At 38.7% G+C, this 21,928-nt stretch overlaps 1 protein-coding gene across 1 annotated transcript in view; it reads left to right on the top strand.

The window, feature by feature from the left end:
* CA8 (carbonic anhydrase 8) overlaps positions 1-21,008 on the top strand; it is a 51,406-nt gene extending 30,398 nt beyond the window's left edge. The window contains exons 8-9 of the mRNA XM_054639669.2: positions 6,024-6,190; positions 18,517-21,008. Coding sequence (XP_054495644.1) covers positions 6,024-6,158 — 135 coding nt within the window. The 3' untranslated portion in view covers positions 6,159-6,190; positions 18,517-21,008. The remainder of the gene's footprint in view (positions 1-6,023; positions 6,191-18,516) is intronic.
* The last annotated feature ends 920 nt before the right edge of the window (positions 21,009-21,928 follow it).

Raw genomic sequence — 21,928 nt, 5'->3', positions numbered from 1 at the left:
CAATAAGTTATTTGTCTGCTAGCTGCAACTTAAATGCATCCCATCATGAATCTGTTATTTGTTTATGAAAAGCTAAGACTTGCTTACTACTGAGTAAATGCATTACTTACTACTGAGTAAACAGCATTCTGTTGGCATTATTAGATTCAGAATAACTTTTAAAGACAGAGTGCATCTTGTAACTTGTCAGCTAATTGCCCTGATGGGATATTGATAAATAAGGGGACTTAATCAGATGCACAAAGTTCAGCTATTACAGCTGAGACATAGTAAGATATTACAGCTATTACACTGAGACATAGTATGATATTTCTAGTTGCAGATTTTGTGGTCTCTATTCCTTTTTAATCCAGTGAGTGCACAGAGAGCTGAGTTTAAACCATCCACATGTAGTGGGAGACATCAAGAGGGTGAACAAAAGAGGAATTAAGAGGAGAAATACAACTTTAGTTAGTATTGCTGTGTACTAATTTACTACAAGAAAGCAGGATGTTGGAATGTTGTGTGAAGGGGATAAGACTCCTGAAAAGAATATTGTGCCTGGGGAAAAGAGTGACCTGTAGTGCCTGGGGCAGAGACCAAGAGTCACAGCCATGGCCTTTGTTAGGTGAGGGGTGGCTGGTTTGTGTTCCTGCATTACTGTGATAGCTGCAAACCCGAGCCAAAAACGGTGCAGTGATGAAGGGCATGCAAGTCATGGAGGGGCTTTTCCCTCCCACTGGCACTGTACATGGGTGAGAGGTGGCACTGGAGTACAGTGATGGATTGGAGCAAACTCATGCTAGGATGATCCACTATTCTTGTCACAGATAAGCATCAATTAGAAAAACATTCCTCTGTGATATTTATGGTTGCAGCATTAAAGTTAAGGTTGTGCAGGAAAGATAATTATTAAGAACTTGAAAGGCTTTTGCCAAGGTGGGATAAAAAAAATATATTTCATCAGATATTGCTTTCAGATGTCAATGAAAAATAAATATGTCATTAAAATAAATACGTCAGTGAAAAATAAATATGGGGTAATTGAGAGGAGATGATTCTGGGATTTGTAAACTGAAAGGTATTGTGAGGTCTCCATGATGCCCAAATTAAGATTTTGTTGGTTCTAGAATATTTTGCTATAGCTAAAATTCCAAGATTTTAAATTGTAATTAGCATTTTGTCTGCAGTGAACTATCTGGCCTCTTTTGTGCATGTGGGCATGAGTGCCTATGAGAGATTTCATTTAATCACAGAACCACAGAATGATTGGGGTTGGAAGGGACCTCTGGAGAGCATCTATTCCAAAAGCCCTGCTAAAGCAGGTTCATCTACAGCAAGTTGCCCAGGAGAGATTAGAAATGCAAGGGCTTTTGTCTGTGGAAAATAAGAGGATGTAGTATAGGATAAACCATTTTGAATCTTCCATGGAAGGCTGGTAGAGGTATTTAATTTTATTAAGCCAGCTTGTAGTATTAAATCATAGGTTTCAGTGCAAATGCATTTCTAATAGGTTTAAGTACATTATTTTTACATTTGTCATTACCTTGTGGAAATTTCTTCTTTTGGATACTAATGAAATGTCAACTGCTTTATGTAAATACTAGTAGCATCTGTGGTTATAGCCAGTGAGAGACAAATTCAAGGCTATTTTCATTTTTCAGGCCATGAAATAATCAAGTTTTGAGTGTCAATAACAAGTAAATAAAGAATTACATAATATAATATGGAATAAGTTTTATTTCTTTCCTCTGATCAAACTAGTTCATATATTGGAGACAATATGCTAATTTTCTGCAATTAACACAGCAATATTGATCAGCTTAACAAACTGCAGGTCATAAGGGCAAAAAATGAATAAAATTGCCACTCTGTTTCAAGGTCACACTCATAAAATATTTTCACATTTTGTTATTTTGAAACAATGAAGTAACTATTTTGACATAGGCACAATAGGCTGACCATTGCAAAGTAGAGAAACCTTTTTTTACCTGAAGACATTTTCAGATAGTAAAGTTCAGCTGATGAGTTGATATGCTACTAATCTAAGTCCAAGTTAAGTGAAAGGAGATCTGAGTATGCTGATTATACAAACAGCAAAAGAGCAATTCAGGAATGCAGCATCAGGATATGCTTTCCTGGAATCATGAGGAATGCTGTTTCCTCATTGGAAGTAATTTTCTTTGTCATGAGACTTCACTTCCATCAAAAAGTCCTTCATGGGTCATTCTGTGCATATTCCTGTCCTCCTATTGTGATTTTTTTTTCATCCTCGCTTGACTTATGTTGAAATGCACAGCCCAGAAAGAACTGTGTTGATTATTTTTGTGAGATACCTCACACATGCATGTACACTGCTGAAATTCAGTGGGAGAAAACTCCTATTAGGCCAGTAAAAACAGGAAATAATTGAAAAAGACTTAGTCATGCTTCTTTCCACTATATTAAAAAAAATGGGACATTTGTGAATAATGTGCTTTATGGGTCACTGAAGCTCAGAACAAGTGCATTGTCTAAGCCACTCAGAGTAGGGATTTTAAACAATAATGCAGAAGGAGCTCTTGTTTGCTGTATTCATTGTCAGAGTTAACTAGTCTTTTATTGAATGGTATGGTCTCTAGTCCTTTTGTCTACCTCAGTGAGAATGAAAAACTACCAAAGGACAGAAAGAGTAACTAGCATATGGAGCTGTAGTGGGAATTGTGTAAAATTTACGTAAACTAAAATAAAGCACTCAGAGCTTCATGGTATTTTAGGTGCTGGGAAGTAGGTCCATGTTCTTGGAAGGTGTCATGGAGACATGTAAAATTTTCATACAGAAGGATAATTCTTCTATACCTCATATTAAAGAAATGTTTATAGAAAACATGCAAATCCTTAGTATTGTGTGCTCTATTCTTCAGCAAATGTGTAAGTGAAACAGAAGAATGCTCAGGATTTGAATACAATGAGTGGTAAAAAAAATTCTACACAACATGAACAGTTTTACTCAGTAGAAATGACAATCCCAGTGGCAATGTGGATTTCCCTTCTACATTGGCTAGAACTTAATCCCAAATTTCAGTGTGAACAGGCTTAGGTCATTCTTAATGTCTTCTGGGCAGGAGAAGAACTTTTTAAAGTAGCTATTCCTGGTAAAAGTATATGACTATCCAAGGGTGCTTAGCTGTGTTCCTGTAAAACACCTGTTTCATTGGCAGTCCTGCAGAGTGTACTCCACAGCCCTGACTTATGAGGGGCTGGGAGGACGTGGTGAGCAGTGGAACAGGATGAGCAGGGCACACACATGATTGGCTTTGAAAAGACAGGTGTGTGCTAAGGAAGGCATGAGCCTCCCCTGAAATGGAAAATGTAAACTCCCTCCCTCCAAATCACAGTTTTGAAATTAAGGGGCTCTCAGACAAAGATATGGAAATAGGAATAACAGTTCTTTACTAGGAAAATTTTAAAATTACTAATGCAATAGTACAAAAAAAGAAAAATATAATATTGACAGAGTCAGAATACAACCTGACACCCTATTGGTCAGGGTGTTGGTAGCAGTCTGACTGAACAGTGGCTGCAGTCCTCCTGGAGTGTCAGGTGTGGTTCTGTTGAGGCAGGGATCCTGTAGAAGGGTGGAGTTTTCCTCTGAAGGTCCTGTGGTGGTATAGATGAACCTGGTCTTCCTCTGCAAATCCAGTGGGGAAAGGCTGACTGTGATGTTCCAAATCTCAGATTATATCCAGGTAGGGATGCTTGGCTCCTCCCCCTGGGCAGAGCTTCTCACAATGGGATGATGTAATTTTATCAGCCATGCAGTGATACTCAATGGCCCAGTAACAGAAGCTATTTCCTGGAGGGAGGATTGGTTGTGGAAGAGAGAAAAAAAACCTGCCCAATTAACAGAAGATAACTGCCACACCTCTAACAGATGGGAATAGAATACACATCCAGCTACCTTTCAACCTGAGACAACATGTTACCTTGCCACATGGAAATTTAACAGGGAAAGTAGTGTTGGCACAGCTAATGTCCTTTTCTGACAAGTTCTTCTCATGAGTAGAGCAAACCACCATGTGTGTAGTCCTTTTGTCCACCTCATTTGAAGGTTCACACGGCAGTGTGAACCATGGAAGGAACAACTAAACAAGGAGGGTGTTGATTGCAGAAGAAATTCCCCCTTGGAGCAGAGCTACAATTCTTGACTTCCGTAAAGACTAAAGAGCAGGCACAGAGATCAGGTCAGTTCTACTCTCCTGACTGAAGAAACTGGAAGCTGCTTTGTGTGGAGTTACCTCCTGGAGAAAGATTTCACTGTGGGAACTGGGATGGAGCATTTGTAGTTTCAGTAGGAGACAGCTCACAAATGCTCGCTTTGCAGAGAGCCTGCTCTTCCCTCTCCTTCATCTGTCTTTGTTTGAAGTATCTCATTCTCACAAGATCAAACAAAAGCCACATTTTTGTAAAGTGCTCCTTCCTAAACTGCAATTATCTCAGACTTTCCAGAGTTGATTCAGATGGTGAAAAAGTATGCTTTTACAAAGCTCCTTCAGTCATTTACCAGCCCTTGAGTTCTGAAGACTTTTTCAATTCCAAGCTGGTAGTGGGTTTGTTTTCAGTTTCCTTTAAGTAAACAATAACAACAAAAATCTTCCATAACAGGATTCTGCCTCTAAAAGCACCTTCAAGGAGCTTTTTTCATTTTTGCAGTCTAAGCTGTTGCCTTATATCTCAGCTGCCACAAGCTGAGTGTTGATTTCCAAGCACACTGTTTTTTTGAGGAAAATTAAGCAGAGAAGAGCTAGCCTCTAAATCAAGTAAATAAATCTGTATCAGTACTGCTGTAGAGTGGAAAAGAACAATGAGGGCACTTGTGTTCCAGGTTGCAGTAAGAAAGTATTCTCTGTAGGCAGGATAAGAATAAAAACGCCATTACCTGCTGTTTAGTACCTCATTTAATTTAATTCTGGAATCATGCTTACATTCTCCCTGCAATATTTCCTAGGGTGTTTTTCATGGAGAAATTAACTCTATAATGTCTTAGATGTTAAAATGATTGTATACTCCAGGCTCCATTTTACTTTCTGTGTATCTTCAGTTTCAAGTTAGAGATCAACTGCGTAGTGAAGTGTCACAGGGTCAGTACAAGTACAAAGGCTGGGGCTTTGTAGTACAAAGGGGAGTCAGCCATCAAGTACATTTGCTGCATCCAGCTAAGACAGCTTGTGAATATGTCAAAGAAAAAATATTTTTCTAGTAGTTGTAACTATTTAAAATATCAGGCTCCTAAAACCAGCATAGGTGAATGGTAAGGTAAAGTGTTTTATCATGCAGCACTTGATGCTAGTACCAGGGATGGAGATGGAAGCTGCTCATATTCTTCTGTACACCAGATGAGATTTAGAAAAATGTAAAAAGAGTCTATAAGCAAGAAACATATTTGTTTTGGCTCAATTGAAATATTTCATATTTATTTTTTACTGTATTTGACTTTCTGAGTATCTACACCTACAGATCTTTTGAAGCAGTATTTTGTTTTGATGACAAAGACTCTATTTTTTCATATAAAATGTCAACAGACATCCTCTAAAGCTAAGAATCTGTTCAGTATTCTTCTGGTTTAGAAGATAACAGTTTCAGGAAGTGAATAAATCACTAAGAGAATTTCAAAACACTTTATAGTCAAGCAAGTTATTCCTGAAATGCACTTGTTTGAAGAAGACCAGAATTGCTACTCTAAACACATGACAGTAAGGCTGATTCATAGGATGTAATCTGCAATGGCCAAGATGGTTATAGATCTTAAAAGAAGTTGTGAAAAGGCAAAGGAGAAGTTTGCCAAACCACATGCTTAAGAGTTGATTTTCTCTATATCGCAAATATTTTGACAGTGCTGATAACTATTTTAAAATGTTATTAATGTATATGGACCTTACTATATGGCACCTGAACACTCCAATCTTCAAAGCTGCAGAATTGGCTGGACAGGGCGGGTTTTGATCATTAGTCCCATGGTGAAGAATGTATCTCAGCTTCCTGATTTCTGTTTTTCTGTCTTCCAGATAGAGGAATTTCGAAGACTGAGGACTCATGTTAAAGGTGCTGAACTTTTAGAGGGCTCTGATGGAATCCTAGGAGATAACTTCAGACCAACTCAGCCACTTAGTGATAGAGTCATCAGGGCTGCATTTCAGTAGCAGAGGAAGAACAATGATGAATCTTCAGTCAGGTAAGCAAAAACTTAGCAGAAAAATCAAAATTTTGAAATAATTTAGCTAAAGTAGAAAATGCACTTAATTTTAGCTAATGTTATGATATGTTGTCACAATTTTAAATTCTGACACTGTAATTTCTATTTCATCCTGTGCGTAATAGTTTGGTTATGTCATGATTTACCTCCAGCTGGCAACCAAGCCCCCTGAGCTGCTCAGTCACTTTCACGTGGTGGGATGGGGGAGAGAATCAGAAGGGTAAAAGTGAGAGAATTTCTGGGCTGAGGCAAAGACAGTTTAATAGGTAAAGCAAAAGCATGTGTGCAAGCAAAGCAATGGAAAACAAGAAAGTCATTCACCACCCTCCAGACAGTGAATCACAATGCCATTTACATCACAATTACTTCTTGTAGCTTTTATTTCCTCATACTGCAGTGAAGAAAAGCACAGCATACCTTGGTTATGTGGTATATTTCCCCAGCTACTGAGTTTTACAGGTAGATTTCTTTCCATGATGTCTTGATGTCTTCTGGAAGACCAGCCATTGGTGGATCTTTTCACACTGTTAAAAAAAAAATACAGCTTCATTTTAGAATTAAAGGCCTCCTTCCAGAACTACTACTCTTCTTTTTTTTTTTTTACAATGCTGTTCTTCCCCAACAAGACTGAATTTTGAGCAACTCCAACAAAAGTACAAAACGCAACAAATTAAATTCTGTCTGTGAAAAAATTACTATTTTTTCATATTTCATTCATCAAAGTAGTTGCTGCTTCTTTTCCACCTTCATTGACTCCCAGAGCAAGAGTTTGAGGATGACACATGAGAAATACACATATGAACCTGCATTAATCCTGCTTCAGTTATTAAAACTTCTCATGTTATGTTCCCCCAGCCTCTATCTATTTTATATATAAAATAAATCCCCTCAATGTTCAACAGTTACTCCTAATCCTCATTATACTTAGTTAATGGATGTTTTGCTATAACGAAAAACCTTGCAAAGAGATTCAAAGAGAGTTGAAGTCCAGGGAAGTGGCTGAGTCACCATTTCTGAAGGTATTTAAGATGTTAGATGCAATTTAAGGGATATGGTTTAGTGGTAGGCCTGGCAATGCTGGGTTAGTAGTTGGACATGATGATCTTAAAGGCCTTTTCTAACTTAACAATTCTATTATACTAAGACAAATTATTGCCTTGAAAGTAATGAGTCAGGGCACCAGCTTTATGGTTGATTTTGAAATGAAGTGATCCTGCTTTAATACAGGACCCTATTTACTGTTGAAATACATAATATAAAAGCCTCAGATTTTCTATCTTCTCATTTCTTCAAAGCTACAAAATAACAGATTCATCTGGGGTTTAATCTGGAAAGAATGCTGCTTAAAGGGTTTTGATAAACTGTTTTGGGTAAGGATATTTATTTTTTAATTTATACTTTAATACTTTAAATTCTTGCCTTCTCTAGTTTATGTCAGGCTCTGTAGTGGAGTTAAGCCCATTCAGAGCATGCTCTGGATCCAGACCCCAGTTTCATGTGAAGTAACAAATGATCAGGCAGCAGATAACCCATAAAAGACTGATAATTCTGTGCTTCCAAAAGATCCATTAAAACAAAGTGAGAAGATTATCGTCCCTCTTGCATATGATAGAAATTATTAAATTGGGTAGGGCAATGACCAACAATTTCATGGTCTTTCCATATAGCACAAGCATTTGATATAGTTATGCATCTAAACATGGCTGAAGTAAGAGTTTATTTGTATTTTATAACCCTATTCAATATCTGCATCCCAGAAGTTGAACAAAAAACCCAAAACATTTGTCCCTTTTTTAATATTATTTTCTCATTCCCATATTTAATTTTGGGCATATCCCTAAGATGAATTTGCAATTACACGGTTCTCTGCGGTAACCAAATGTTGTCACTTTAATCTTGAAATGGATGTTTCAAATTCATCCCAGCTTCTGCATAAAAATTACTTGGGAAAATCGTAGCAATATTAAAGTACAATTTTTCTCAGAGAGTGAATAATGCCCTCAGGCCAGTGCAGGTAATTCAACTCTGTAACAGTGAAATTACTTGACACACTGAGTTTGAATTTGAAGCATGAAAGAGTTTCCTTTACAATGATGGAATTGAAATATAAAAATTTCCCTTTTGCTTTCATGTTTGAAATTTTATTACATTTGTCAATACTTACAAAGATTTTTTTCTATGTAATAAGATTTATCTCCGCTTTGCTTCAAAAAATAATCTTTAATTCTCAAATGTTGGAATTTTTAATGCAAAATAATAGTCCTCACTGTCGGGCCATACTAATTATGGACACTCAAGCACTGAGGAAGAGCTATGACTCCTAGCACAGTGTAGTTCAGAGATGAAATAAAACTTGTTTCTCTACACCTGATTGAATTATTTATCAGAAATTCATTTGGTCAGGTCTTTTCAGTTTTTTGTGCATCAGCCCAAGTAGCACTGAACTAATCAAGGTTTCCTTATAATATCTTTGCTATCGAGTTTAGGGAGCTGAAAAAAATGAAATGTAAAAAGAAATCACATGGCTTTGTTCACATTTCTTCTATGCAAAGGGATAAAAAGGGAAGGAAACAATCCTATTTAACTTGCAGTGATTTCCTCACACCTCTCCAAGAGGAAAATGTTGAGGAACAGTAGCTTCTCACACAGACCTCAGAACTCCGCAGAAAGATTCCTTCCTTCACAGGAACAAGGGAAGTCCCTTAAGCTGGGACTGCTGGCATCAGCTGAATATTGCTGTGAGGACTCAGCATTAGATGGGGAAGTAATACTTTTCAGGGCAGTATCATCCTAGTGATTCAAGAGGAGCAGTTCTTCTTTTCAAAGAGCAGATTACTTTTTATTTTAAGGCTCTGGTACGTCTTTAACATTACAATTACAAACACAATGGTTGACTTATTTTCTTACACTTTGCCCCTCTGTCAAGGCTGCTGGAACTCCCATCAGTAAAGTTTTCAATATTTTTTTTTCATTCCAAGCCAGTGTGGCACAGCCACCTGAAGAACCTTGGGGAATGTTAGTTTGCCATGACCTTGTTACTCTGCCGGGGAAAGAAGGAGACAAATGTTTCTGTAAGTGTGTCCATAGGAGTAGAAAGAGGTTGTTTGAAAGGTCTAATTAACTTTAACTGAATCAGAATACAGGCTCTTTGCACATCATGCTCCCAAAGCTTCAGAACATCTGTTCTTCAGCCTTGATTTAAACCTTGACAAAACTGAACCCTTTGTGGCTTATGATCAAATGGCATATGTTGATCTTTGATGTAATTTGTTCTAATTTGTTGAGTAAGAAGCAGAGTTGACACAAACATTGAATATCATGCTGTGTAATACCAGGGAAAGAACTATTTTTTTTTTTAATGTTCTTCCATCATGGAAAAGCCCAGATGCCAAATATTCCTCTCCAGTTCTAAGACAAAGTTTGGCCAGGCTCTAAAGGGGGCCTTCAGGATGACAAAACAGATAGAACTCTGTAGCTTCTCTGCTCTCTTTAACCCAGTAGGTTTTAGAATAAGTTTGCTGCTTTCTAATTGACCTCTCCTGGCTCTGCTTCTTTTCTGCTGAAAATGTATCTCTCTCAGCTATAGCTTGGGGTTAATGAGTTTTTGAATTCTATTTTGGTAGGGTTTTTGACATGCATCCAAACTACATCCCATTAAATGACCTTTTCATCCTCCTTCTCCTGCCATTGCTGAAGTTTTCAAATACATTTCTTTTGAAAAAAACATTTAAAAATTTCTAACCTCTTTAAATCATATCCAATAGTGAAAGAACCAGTCAGGTGTTAAGGAGTTTGGAGTAAAATCTCAGTACAGATTTGCTTTCAGACATGGAAGGTTAAAAAACTGAGTTCAGATTTAGAGAGTGAAGAACAATAGAATAACAGAGTAGTTGTAATTGAAAAGTGCCTCTGAAGATCTATTAGTTTGATCGTCTGCTCAAAGCAGTGTTAAGTGCTTAACACTGAGCCTAACACTTAAGGAGTGGGTTGCTCACAGCCATGTCCAGCTGGAATTTGAATATCATAAGGATGAAGACTCCTTAACCTCTCCTAGCAATTTGTACCTGTGCACTCCTGCAGGGAAAAAGGTTTTTCTTAATTTTAAATTAAATTTCCTGTATTTCAGTTGGTTTTGTCATCTTATTATAAAGCTCTCATACCTTCTTGGTGATTTTTCACAGGCAGCTCTAACGCCTTCTTCTTTGCAGGAGAATCAACAAACCCCAACTCCCTTCTCAACCACCTAACCCACTCTTTTGTAGCACTCGTCTTCTTATTGGACACAGCTGTGGCCTATTAAGGGCAGGCCTGTTCCTAATCTTTGGTGATTAGTACAGCTGCCACTCCTCAGGGGTGAGATTGCCTTCTGCACTATTCTCTTACATTTTATCCCTCCAAAAGCTGGTACCCGTTGACTCTTCTCCTTTCACTGGATGCAGCTGAAGATGCAGTCTGGTGTGGTCTTCTCTACTTGTTGTCATAAACTGTTTATACACGTTGATAAAATCCCCGTTGAAACACCTTTTCTGGAGGCTGGGCAGTTTCAGCTCTCTCAGCCATCCTTTAATGGCAGGTGCTCCAATCCTTTACCATGCTTGTAGCCTGTTGCTGCTCTCCTGTATGTCTGTGTTTCTTCTGAGCTGGGGAACCCAGGACTGGGCCCAGTGCTACAGATGTTCTGTCAGTGTTGAATTCTGTCATTTCCCACCACCTGCTGGCAATGCTTTTCCTGGTGCAGCCTTGGAAGCTGCAGAACTTCATTGTTGCCTTGGGTGCATTACTGACTTAGCTTGAACTTGATGTTTGCCAGGACTCCCAAGTCCTTTTCTGAAGGAAAAGAGAAAGGACAACATTGTGGCTTCCTCAGTGTTAATGCTAGTTTCTTTTTTACTTTCTGCTTGACTCAGAACCCTTGCTATGGGCATTGAGCTATTTCTTGATAATTTCAGATGACCTTGGAATAAGACTTATAGTTACTATTGTTATACAGCAAAGCCTAACAATGAGGAAAACAAATGCTACCACTCTTAGGAATCAAACAACAAAAAACTTAAATCTTCCATTTCACTAAAGGGTATTTATTTGACAGTTGTAGGCTTGACACACTATTTCTCAATATGTGAATTGTGACTATTCCAGAAGGCTTGCCACCTTTTCTAATGGATAAGTACTTTTCCAGTACCGTGTTCTTCACTGAAGACAGCATTATTTTTGGTTTCCAATGGATTTATCACCTCCTCTTTAGTTCTTGTCACTTTACATGTAGCTGATTTGATAGACATGCCTTTCCCCTCTTTTACATCAGTGGAACAGCTTTATCTGTGAATGAGCAAGACTTCTGATTTCAAACACTGGAGTATCAACTTGAATTTTTAATGATAGTGAACTCAGTATGGCATGCCAACGTGTCTTCATCCCTTTATACACCAGGGTGTATACACATGATTCCATGCATAGAGTAGGTAAATGGCATTGCTCCTGTTAACTAAGAGGAGGTCAAATAGGTGCCTGTTATAGAGGTCATTGAAATCCACAAGACTCTCAGTAGAAGACTGTAAGAGCTTGTTCTAAAAAACAATTTTTTTAAAAGAATATTTTCTTTTTAGAGTGATAAACTTTAATTTGCTTTCCTCTGAGAATAATTAATAAAATAAAGAATTTGATCTCCAGTGTGTTGCCTCAAAACTCTGCCTCTCAGACACAATTTACTTTGTATTCATGAACAATTATCCTCCAAGTGTGATGATGTCTTATACCCACTCCATCTACATACATACATTACTCAAGTTCTCCTGAACATTTTTTCATTTGTGACTGATTCAGAAATTGCCGAGAAAGCATCAATTTTTATATGCACAAGTGCATATACATACTCATACATACACATACATCTGTGGTAGGCTCAGACTGCAAGTAGCTGCAAGTTTATCCAATGTCCTGTAAATTATGATAGCAGAAATTAATTCAGATTAAAAACATGCTTAATATAATTACTATTTTCCTAGTTGTAAATTCAAGATTAGAGAAAACAATTACATGACATCATTAAAATAGCAAGGTTTTGCTAGGCCTGAGGAACAGGAAGGTGTAATTTAGGGTGGGAGGAACAGAGACTGCATTTCTGATGCTGCAGACACTCTCTGCTTGATACTGAGAGGTCTGAGCAGACAAGAAGAAGCTGGCACAGCATTAGTTTCACAGCAACGGGAGAGGGTGATGTGGTGACTATCTGGTGTGTTTTGTGACTGGAAAGTGCAAATTCCTTGCTTTTGAAGCTGCTGAGCAGCTCTTGCAGCAACAAAACTATGTTGCCCTTTCCCCAGGATATTGAACAGAGGATCTGGTGTTACCAGTGGGAATGAACTAGTGCTGAACAGCTGGTGGTGCACTCTCCTCTTAATGGAATTGTGAATTATATGATAATAGATTGTAGAATACAAAAAACATTCAAATTCAGAGTGAGCCATGGAGCTGCACCTTGCCTTTTAGAAATGGGAAGGGTGATGCAATGCTATGGACTGTATTTCTGTGAAATTTATATTTTAATGGACATTTACATTAGCAATCCACGTGTCTTTACTCTCAGTTTACTAGTAGCATTTGCAAGTCATGAAGTTCACAAACAAGTTGCTCTGCAGAAGTTCTAGCACTTGGGGATTTTATCCTTTCCTGTTGTGTAGGTCCAGAGCTGGAATAAGCTGTCAGCAGCCATGCATCATTAGGCTACTACAACTGTTCTTATCATTTTCCTGTTTGAAAAAACCTGAGTCAACCTGACACAAATATTATCAACACTAGTTCTTTAGAAATGCAAACACCAATTTCCTAGATTTGTTGGAATATAAGTATTTATACGTGTTCTAAGTGAGTGATTTTTTTATTAGTTATTGTTTGTCTTCATGAATTTAGAGTTTGTGCTTAAAAGGTGATTGGTTTAATTGCTAAGTTTCAGTCTTTTAAAGAAACTGAACTTCATGTTATCAGGAAAACTGACTCTTGTTCTTCTGTATTTAACATCTAATGTCCAATGCCCAGCCCTCTGCTGCCACTTCAGAGTTCTTGAGAATGTGCTTACACTCGAGTGCATGACTGTAGGAGAGAGGGCCAAACACATTTGCCTTGTGAGTCATACACCATAACCAGAGCCCTTCTGGAAACAAAATTTTTGGAGCCTTTAGGCAACCAAAAGCTCCAGGAATGGCTGAAAAAGTGTGCCTTTTGAGGCTGTTTTACACTACTTTGTTGTAATAGCAGGGGGTAGTGCACTGAGATTGCAAGTGAACCCTATAATATCTGCATGAATTTTTTTCCCCACTGCTGATGATTCAAATAAGTGACTAGAAAAACTCTTTTGTTACTTATGTGACATAGCTCTGACATGGGGGCCAGAATGTAGGGACTTGGTCGCCAGAGGCAGCCAAGAGTTGGTTGTGGTAGGTATTTATGTCCTTGTTGTGGTAAGTATTTATGTGTCCAGGCTAGAGCATCAGTATAGCAGGTGATCAAACCTGCTAAATGAGAAAGAAAACCATTTTGAGTTTTCAGAGTTAGTATCATAGTGGAATTGTACTTGTTCAATTCTTTACTGAGCTCTTGTTGGAAATAGATGAATTGTGGAGGAATGGAAAATGTTCAAAATCCCTTAGCATGTAAAGAAGCAAGGAGGAAAGATTGCTGTGCTTTTCAAAACTAAAAATGTCACAAGGTAGTCTAGGAATCAGATCCCTGCTTATGCTTCAAATAAGATACTTCATGCTGACAAGCGCTCCTAAATTTTGTGACCTGTGAGTTTCTACCAGCATCATACAGTCTTTCTGATTCATAATTCACTGTTATCATCAGCTTTTCATAAAAAGAGTTTTGAGAGTATAATTCCCAGCAGCTTACCATAAACCATGTATGGGTTGTAGACTGCTGCTTGGGAAATGATAATGCAGCCAGGAGCCCAGAGTGCCTGTCATAGAAAACACCCTCACAATGTGTTTATTAACAATCACAACACACAAGTTAGAGTCTGAACACGCACTGAAACTCTGCCATGGTATTTTCACTTATGGGGAAAATGCTGCAAATTAGTGGTGAGTCAAAATAGTGGGAAGCTTAAATCATCACTGATAAAGCTACACACATTTTTTAAAAAAAAGAGAGTGGTTAATATAAAATACAATGTAATAGGCTCTCAATTATCAAAGATACTAGAAGGACACACAGGTACAGATGTCTGTACAATACAGAGAAGAAAGCCTGCAGTATGCTTTCCTCCTTCACCAATGTTGTGGAAGTGCACTCTGTTTCACCTGGATGAAATCACACAGATTTAAGCAGAACATTATTACTCCATTGAAACTGAAGATCCAGGTTGGCCCAGATCCTTACTCTTATTGGAACTTTTTAATTCTGATTATTTTGTATGGATAAAGGCAATGCAATGAAAAATATGCAAACTCTTGCTAAGCAAACAGACGTGATTTGTAAATAAATAGCAAATGAAAGCTTTCAAGTTATTTGGATTACTGAAAATGTTTTTGCCACTGATACTTGCCACTCAAGAAACGGAATGCCAGCACTAACTGCTGTTAGCAATGTTTTATGGATAAGACCAGAGTTTATGACAGAGCAGTGCTACACAACAAAAGTTTCTTTAAAAACATTTATGCATCCCTGTAGCTCAAGACAAACAAAGGTGTATTTTAGTTAGCCACATGTAGCTAAATGCCCACACAACTTGATTTTGATTCAATAAATTGTAACCTTTTCTTGGAAGGAATGCAAAGTGTTTCCAGAATGATAAAGTTTGATAAGGTACTCAGTCCTCTTTTCTGAGACTCTCTGAATCCACACCTGGCTGTACTTTCAGGTGCTGTTTTTAGGAAGGTGTAGGATAAAGGTAATGTTTTGTCAGTATTATACTGGTTTTGCTACCTATGTATTTTGCTTTTTTTTTAAAACTCCTAAACTTTTTGATTCATCATAATGTTAAGGAGGAGAAGGCAAGAAGATCCTTCTATGAAGAAAAAGGGCATTGTGTGAGACAATGGGGGGAAGGAGTATGGTAAGACAAAAGAAGTGAAAAAGCTCTCCAGGAAAGAGATTGGCTCCTTTTAAGCAGCAGAATAAAGGTTTTGATCTTGTATATTGATCTTGACGTAAAACTGCTGCAGTGGGACATCTTACTTCCTCCATATCAGATGGAAAGACAGCTTATTGTGGACATCCTATCTAATTTCTCCCTGCTCTTTTATTTGCACTTTCTCAGCACTTTTGGGAGACTTTGAAAAATAATCCTTTTCACTGAACTTTTCTCCTTTCTTCTCTTTTAAATATTTTCTTCCTATTGCTATAGGAACATTGGAACCTTTGGTTCTTAAAAATATCCTAGCTTTGCTCCTTATCTTTGCTCCTACTTCTGCTCCTTGTTTCTGAGATAAAATTTATACTGTTCCATTTGTCCCAGTTTTGTGCAAGAAAACTTTCTCTGTGAAGAATATAGGTGCATAAAATTTTGTATATGAAAGAATTAGATATAAATCTTCTTGGGAAAAGTGATTTTTTTACATTCTGAGGTTGAATTCTGAGCTTTGATTAACCTTGTTAATAATTTTTTTTTCTAACCATGGGCATTGTGAAGAACTCCCAGATTTTGCAGGTATTTACACTTTATGGCACTGATCTTGGAAGGTTTTCTTTGAGAATAATTATGTGATCTGTAGAGGACTTCACCAAAAAGTAGGAAAGTTATTACTAAACAAGAATAAACAAGGATGAACATTGATAATAACAAACATAATAACAAACAAGGACAAACATGGATAATTACACTACCAATATATACAATCAGTCTTTTTTCAGACAATACATTAAGTATTTCTGCAACAAACACAGCTGAAATCTTCAGACTGGCTCATAATTCCCTTCAAAAAGAAATTCGTTAATACAATAGGTACCAAATCCCCGTTCAACTTAATTTCACTGACTTTTGGACTAAAAGCATTAAGCTCGAACTAGCTAAAAATGTACAAAATGTGCATTCCATTAAAGAGTAATTAGATACTCAATCACCCTTACATCACACTAGGGATTATCCAAGAAAGAAGAGAGGTACTACTCGCTGCAGTGTGTAAAACAATTTTCTTAATTAGTTTAAGCACTAATTGAGATTGAGGGAGTGTCACTGTGTCACAGCATTAGTTTACCTAAATGGAACCTTAAAACCACAAAGGTTTTGGCTTCTTTTGAATTGTCTCACTTGAATTGTTCTGTTTTGTTCACTGATCCAGTACCTCTGGCCACAAAAATGGAAACTTTCTGTTCAATTCAGGGAGGAGGTTGGTTGGTCCCTGCACGCTTGTATCAATAGGCAACTGAAAAACATGCCAAGACTTTTTCCAGAGATGGAGAATAACTTATTATTACTTGGTTGTTGTTTTGGCTTTTTTATGCTACACCTACATATACCAAGCCCCAGGAAGAGCTGGGAATCCTCTGTGCTGTTATGTGGAGTGTAAAACCCTTTCACTGCTTACAGCCTGCCTTAGGAGGCAGCTGGTGGAAAGCTCTTCAAGGGGACCATCAAATGGTGCTGCTGCCAGACAACGTGGCTGTCATGGTTTGATGCTGACACAATGCCAGTGTCCCCATGAAAATACCTTTTCTCTGGTGTCTACTGTGAGATGGGATCAGGAATAGAGCAAAGCAGGCTCCAGCTTAGGAATAGAAAGACAAAAACTTTATTAACTTACAATATATAAAAGAAACATGCAGAACTCAGGAAAACCTTCCAAACATTTCTCCTCCCCCCAGCCAAGTTCCCAATACATCACAGTAAGACAGAACCTTAGACTCTCAATTAAGTTGCCACCCCTCAGATCACCAACTCTCGGTCCATCGCCACCCTCCAGACAATCAATTCTCAGTTCATCAAGAGGAGAGGAGTCCTTCTTGTGCCATCAGCTTCCCCAGGAAACACAGCTGAAGCCTCGTGTGTTTCCATGTCACTCGTGGCACTGCCTGGAGAACATTTGCCATCATGACCTCTTCTTTCCATGTCCAGTGCTCTCACCACTGCACATGGACCAGAGCTGCTTCTAGGGTTTTCCTTTTAAGGGTGCTTTGTCCAGTTCCAAAAAGAGCACAGTCTCTCACCTTTGGGACACCTGTCCCCCCCAAATTTCACCCCCTGGGGCCGAGGGGTCTCAACACTGAACCCTCTTGGCTCTGAGCCATTACCTCCAAGACTCGTGTCCAGAGGCTGTGAGGGTTAGCCCCCCTCATCATTCCTTGGTCGATGACAGGATCATGTGAGAAGGATCCCAAATGCCTTGCTTCAGTGCCATCCAGAATTGTAGCCTCGCCTGCAGCATCCCAGAGATGGCTTCGGGGGAGTATTGAGTGATAACCAGGGAGTATGTGGAAATCACAGATTGTCTCGAGGGTAGGCGCTGCCTTCTTGGCAGCACTGCTGGTTACTGACAACCTCTACACCCCCTTCCCCTGTCAGGACCAGAGCAGGAATTCTTTGGAATGAGTTGACTCTTCCTGCAAGCAGTTGTAGCCCCAGGTGACCATTTGCACACGAGCACTTTCAGATTGTTTGTGTGTACACACTGAGCTATTGTTAGCACTATAATAACCCCAAGAAAACAAAAAGGAAATTATTATTACAACAGAATGAAGCAGTCAGACATTCTCGTGCCCACTGCTTCTGAACTGAGAGCACTAGGGCAACTTGAGCACCTGGATTCTTAAGGTTATGCCAAAGCACATGAATATGTGTTTGCATGAAATCAAGTACTGATTAATGCTGCTAATGAATATTACTGCTGTTGGGAGGAATTGAGTGACTGCTTTCTATCCTTTGAGCCCACCTGACTCCCATGAGAGCTGGTACTCAGCACTTCCCTTAGTAAGGCCCCGAAAATAGTAAATGGTAAAAAGTTTGCTGTTACCAGTATATTTTTCTTTCTAGTTTACTACTCATGAGCACCAGATTATAATCAATTACCAGACTGATTCAGAAAGCCAGTTTTAAAACTTTGTGTTAAATTAATAATTTTACCACTGCATTTAACTTTGCATTTTTACTGCCATTTCCTCCATTGCTAGTAAATCTTGCAGCACTGGCTTTACCCTAAAAGAGAAGAATTAGTACCATTATGTCACTGAAGTATATACCCTGAAACTGCTCCCACCTGCTGTCATGAAATCCCAGCTTTTAGTTTTCCCTGTCTTCCTGGCTGGATATAAACAGTCTTTCAGACCCACTGCAGAGGAATTTCAGTAACATAATTGTTCCATTCTCTTTTCAGAGAGGGGGAAGACAATGCTCCCACAGTGCCCACAGATGAGAAATGGAAACTTTTGAGACTGCTGCTTCAGTTGAACCACAGAGCCTGTATTGTTTGTCTTCATCTAATTCAGCCTTGATAGACAGCTGTGACAGTTGGTCTGTCCACGTGGTCCAGGGAAATTCTGGGAATGGGCTGTACATTAAAAGATGAAAACATATTAAATCTTCCAATTCACACTGTTAACTATTTTCAAATTGTCGTTATCGTTGCTTTTATTGCTACTTTGGCATAGCATTCAATAGTCATCTGTGATCCAAATAGTACTGATTTTAAACTTGGTATGAATGCTAATATGTAGAAATACTTATTATTGTTTTGAATGTTAGATTTGCTTTTATTCCATATCATCTCTTGTGCTGTCAGTAGCCATTTTTTCTGTAGAAGGGAGATGCATTCTACAAAGGTAATGAAAACACTGTTTGTTCACAAAGAGCATTATACAAATTCAGAATTAATTTTTTGGCAGAAAGGAGAACTTCTCTGCTAGACATATGCCCTTGACATGATTTATCTGAATAAAGCTGAATTACATTTGCATTACTAGGAACCTTACTGAGAAGAAGGACAGTTTGGAACTGAGTAAAATTAACCAATATAACAATAAACAGAATTGTCTGGATTATTTTCTACTTGATGAGCCATAGAACTTTGCGATATGGTGTTCATTTGAGGCAGAAAATTTTCAGTCTTTGTTCTCCTGTGAATTATGACAGTTCTGTTTGTTTTGTACACTGCTGAGGATGGTGGTCTGGGCACTTACTCTGCATGTCCTGAGCTGGCTGCTCAGCATGGAGATTGCCATGCTGGACCACACATGACTTACCTGATGGAGAAGATAAGGCAAGGGTAGTCTGAACCAGCTAGTCAATCTCATAGCTTCTAATTCCTGAAACACCAAGAAAACACCAAGCTCTGAAGGACAGAGTCACTAATGTGGGAGGCAATAACTCTGATCACCATAGCTATTAGTGAGGTCCCCTGTCCTAGCATGAGGGACATTGCAGAGATCTGTGTCTCAGTGGAAGAACCCCAGAGACGCAGATGGCAACTTCCAGTCTGGGGCACAAGGAAGGTGCAAACTGAGGGCTCACAAAGGGGAGGCCACTCCCTTGGAGCAGATCAATCACCACTCACAAAGTCACTCCCAGGCAATGGTAAATGCAGAGTCAGAAGGCGCCCTTAATCCCCCTTGTCAAGGGTTATGGGCAGAGCTACTGCTGAATGACGAGTTATGAGCTCTCTGAGTAATTTATGTGTATATTAGGGGCAGCAGAAGCAACAGGGCAAACCAACACAGTGCATGTGAGCTGGGTGAAGGGAATCAGATACTGCTGACCACCTAAGTGTTTGTAACTGGGTGTTCTGCAGAAACACATGCTTCCTTTGGAGATAAGTCTTGGTGCATTGCAATAAATACATAGAAAATGTAAAGCAGGCAGCCCACCATGAGGTCATTTGTTCATCTGGGCTTAGCAGAGTAACAATCAGCATGTTGTTCCTTGGGTTTAGAGAAACTTATATTTCCTAGGGTTATCTCCATCTCCTGCCCACACTTAATGAAGTATAACCCCCTTGTCTATATAATGGGTTCAAGATTTCAGTGCTGACCAAAACCACACTTTCCACCTGCAGTGTCTGCAACACGTGTGTGTAGCAGCTTCACTGGCTGCTGCCTCTCTTCCTTCAGCAGTTAACCCCAGGCAGCTGCAGCCAGAGCCCAACCCCAACACCTGATTATCAGACCCTGGCTTCCCAATGATCTGCATCATACCACAGGGCAGGAGAAATCTCTGCTGCAATGGCCTGGCTGGACTGTCTGTAGTTTTTGACAGGAGCCTGATAATTTGTCTTAGTCGTCAGGTTTGGTACTAAAATCTTGGGAAAATAAAACAAAATCTGTGAGGTGGAAGTCAGCTGTTTTCTGCCAAGTGAAGGTCTGTTCTTGTCTCCTTGCACCCAGCAAGGAATGAACACTCCAAAAGTGGAGTGACCCATGTTGCTGACCTGACAGTTCTCAGGTTATATACACAGCTCATTCAGATCTTCTCCCTTTGCATAGAACATACTATTAACTACTGAGTGTTAACTGACAGGAACTGCAGTAGTAATATGGCAAATATTGACATTATGATGAAATCTGAACTAGATTTATTCTCTAAATAAACATGTTCCTTATCTTGGAGCTGGCTGATATTCTTGTGGCTGTGAAATACAGATACGTTGCAAAGCAAATGATGTAATGTCTCCACCAAATAGTCCATTATTTCCTTTTCCTGTGCTCCCTTCCTGTGTTTGCTGTTCTTTCAAGCATTGCCTTGTGCAGTGAAATTCTAGTCATATAAATACTACTACTGAGGAATTGAAGTTAGTAAATTTGTCTCAACACTTGTCAGACTTTTTTTTTCCTAGGCTTGGCTTTGAAAGAAAAATAAAACCCACTGGTAAAAATACTTATAGCAGTTTTGTGTCTTAAAAACTGGATCTAATTATAACAACAAATTCATTCACAAAACACACCCATTACAGATTGATCAACCCACATTTGTTGTGTGTTGGGAAAAGTTAAATTAGTCTTTCTGGTTTTGGTAGGAATCCACATGGAGGAATGTTCAGGAAGGGCTCTTGGTGTATTATTTCAGTTACACTGTACCCATCAGAGGTTTTATTGAGTGTGGAAAGGCTCTGCTGCTCTCCAATTGGAGTTCCACATGCCTACCTCTGTATTAATATTTTTAAGAAATCATAAAAACTGATAAGGGGGTTCTGAGAGTAGTGTAAGACTGTAAATTAATAATTTCCTCTTCAGGCCTACAGCTACTAAAATTTTGAATCAGTTTGCTCTCTGGAAGTATTTTTAAAGGTAAATGTTAATGGACATAATGCTTCATGTAATTTTAGAGATTTATTAGAAATGTGAATTATAAGTTTCCAAAAGATGTTGAGCAGTTGCACACTTGCTGGTCACAAAAACAATGACATAATACTTAAAAACAACTTTGTGCTTCATCAGGCAAAAGCTGGCTCCACAGGCTTCTGATAAACTGTAAGAAGGCATTGGGAATAGGAGGAAATCCAGCTCTTGAGAGAAGAAGGGTGAATTGGGGCAGATGCCTGCTGTTGGTGATCATCCATCTGCCGGTGATGTGTTCTTCAGTTTCCTCTGTAGTTTCTGGAGCTCTCAGAAAAATTTAGAGCCTTTAAACTCTTAGTTTAACTTATAACCATGGTATGATGTGCTTTGCACTTTGGCTGGGATTCTGGGCTTCCACTTCCTCAAATTAGAGGAGCTTCTTAGAAAGCACTGTGCCTCCCTAACACTGCCTTTTGCCCTGCCTCCCACCTTTTCTTTGTGTGAAAATTAAGTCATAGA

Source organism: Agelaius phoeniceus, chromosome 1 (assembly GCF_051311805.1).
Source record: "Agelaius phoeniceus isolate bAgePho1 chromosome 1, bAgePho1.hap1, whole genome shotgun sequence".
NCBI classification, from domain to species: Eukaryota; Metazoa; Chordata; class Aves; order Passeriformes; family Icteridae; genus Agelaius; species Agelaius phoeniceus.
The sequence above is the reverse complement of the archived record's forward strand: the minus strand, read 5'-3'. Positions and strand labels throughout refer to the sequence as shown.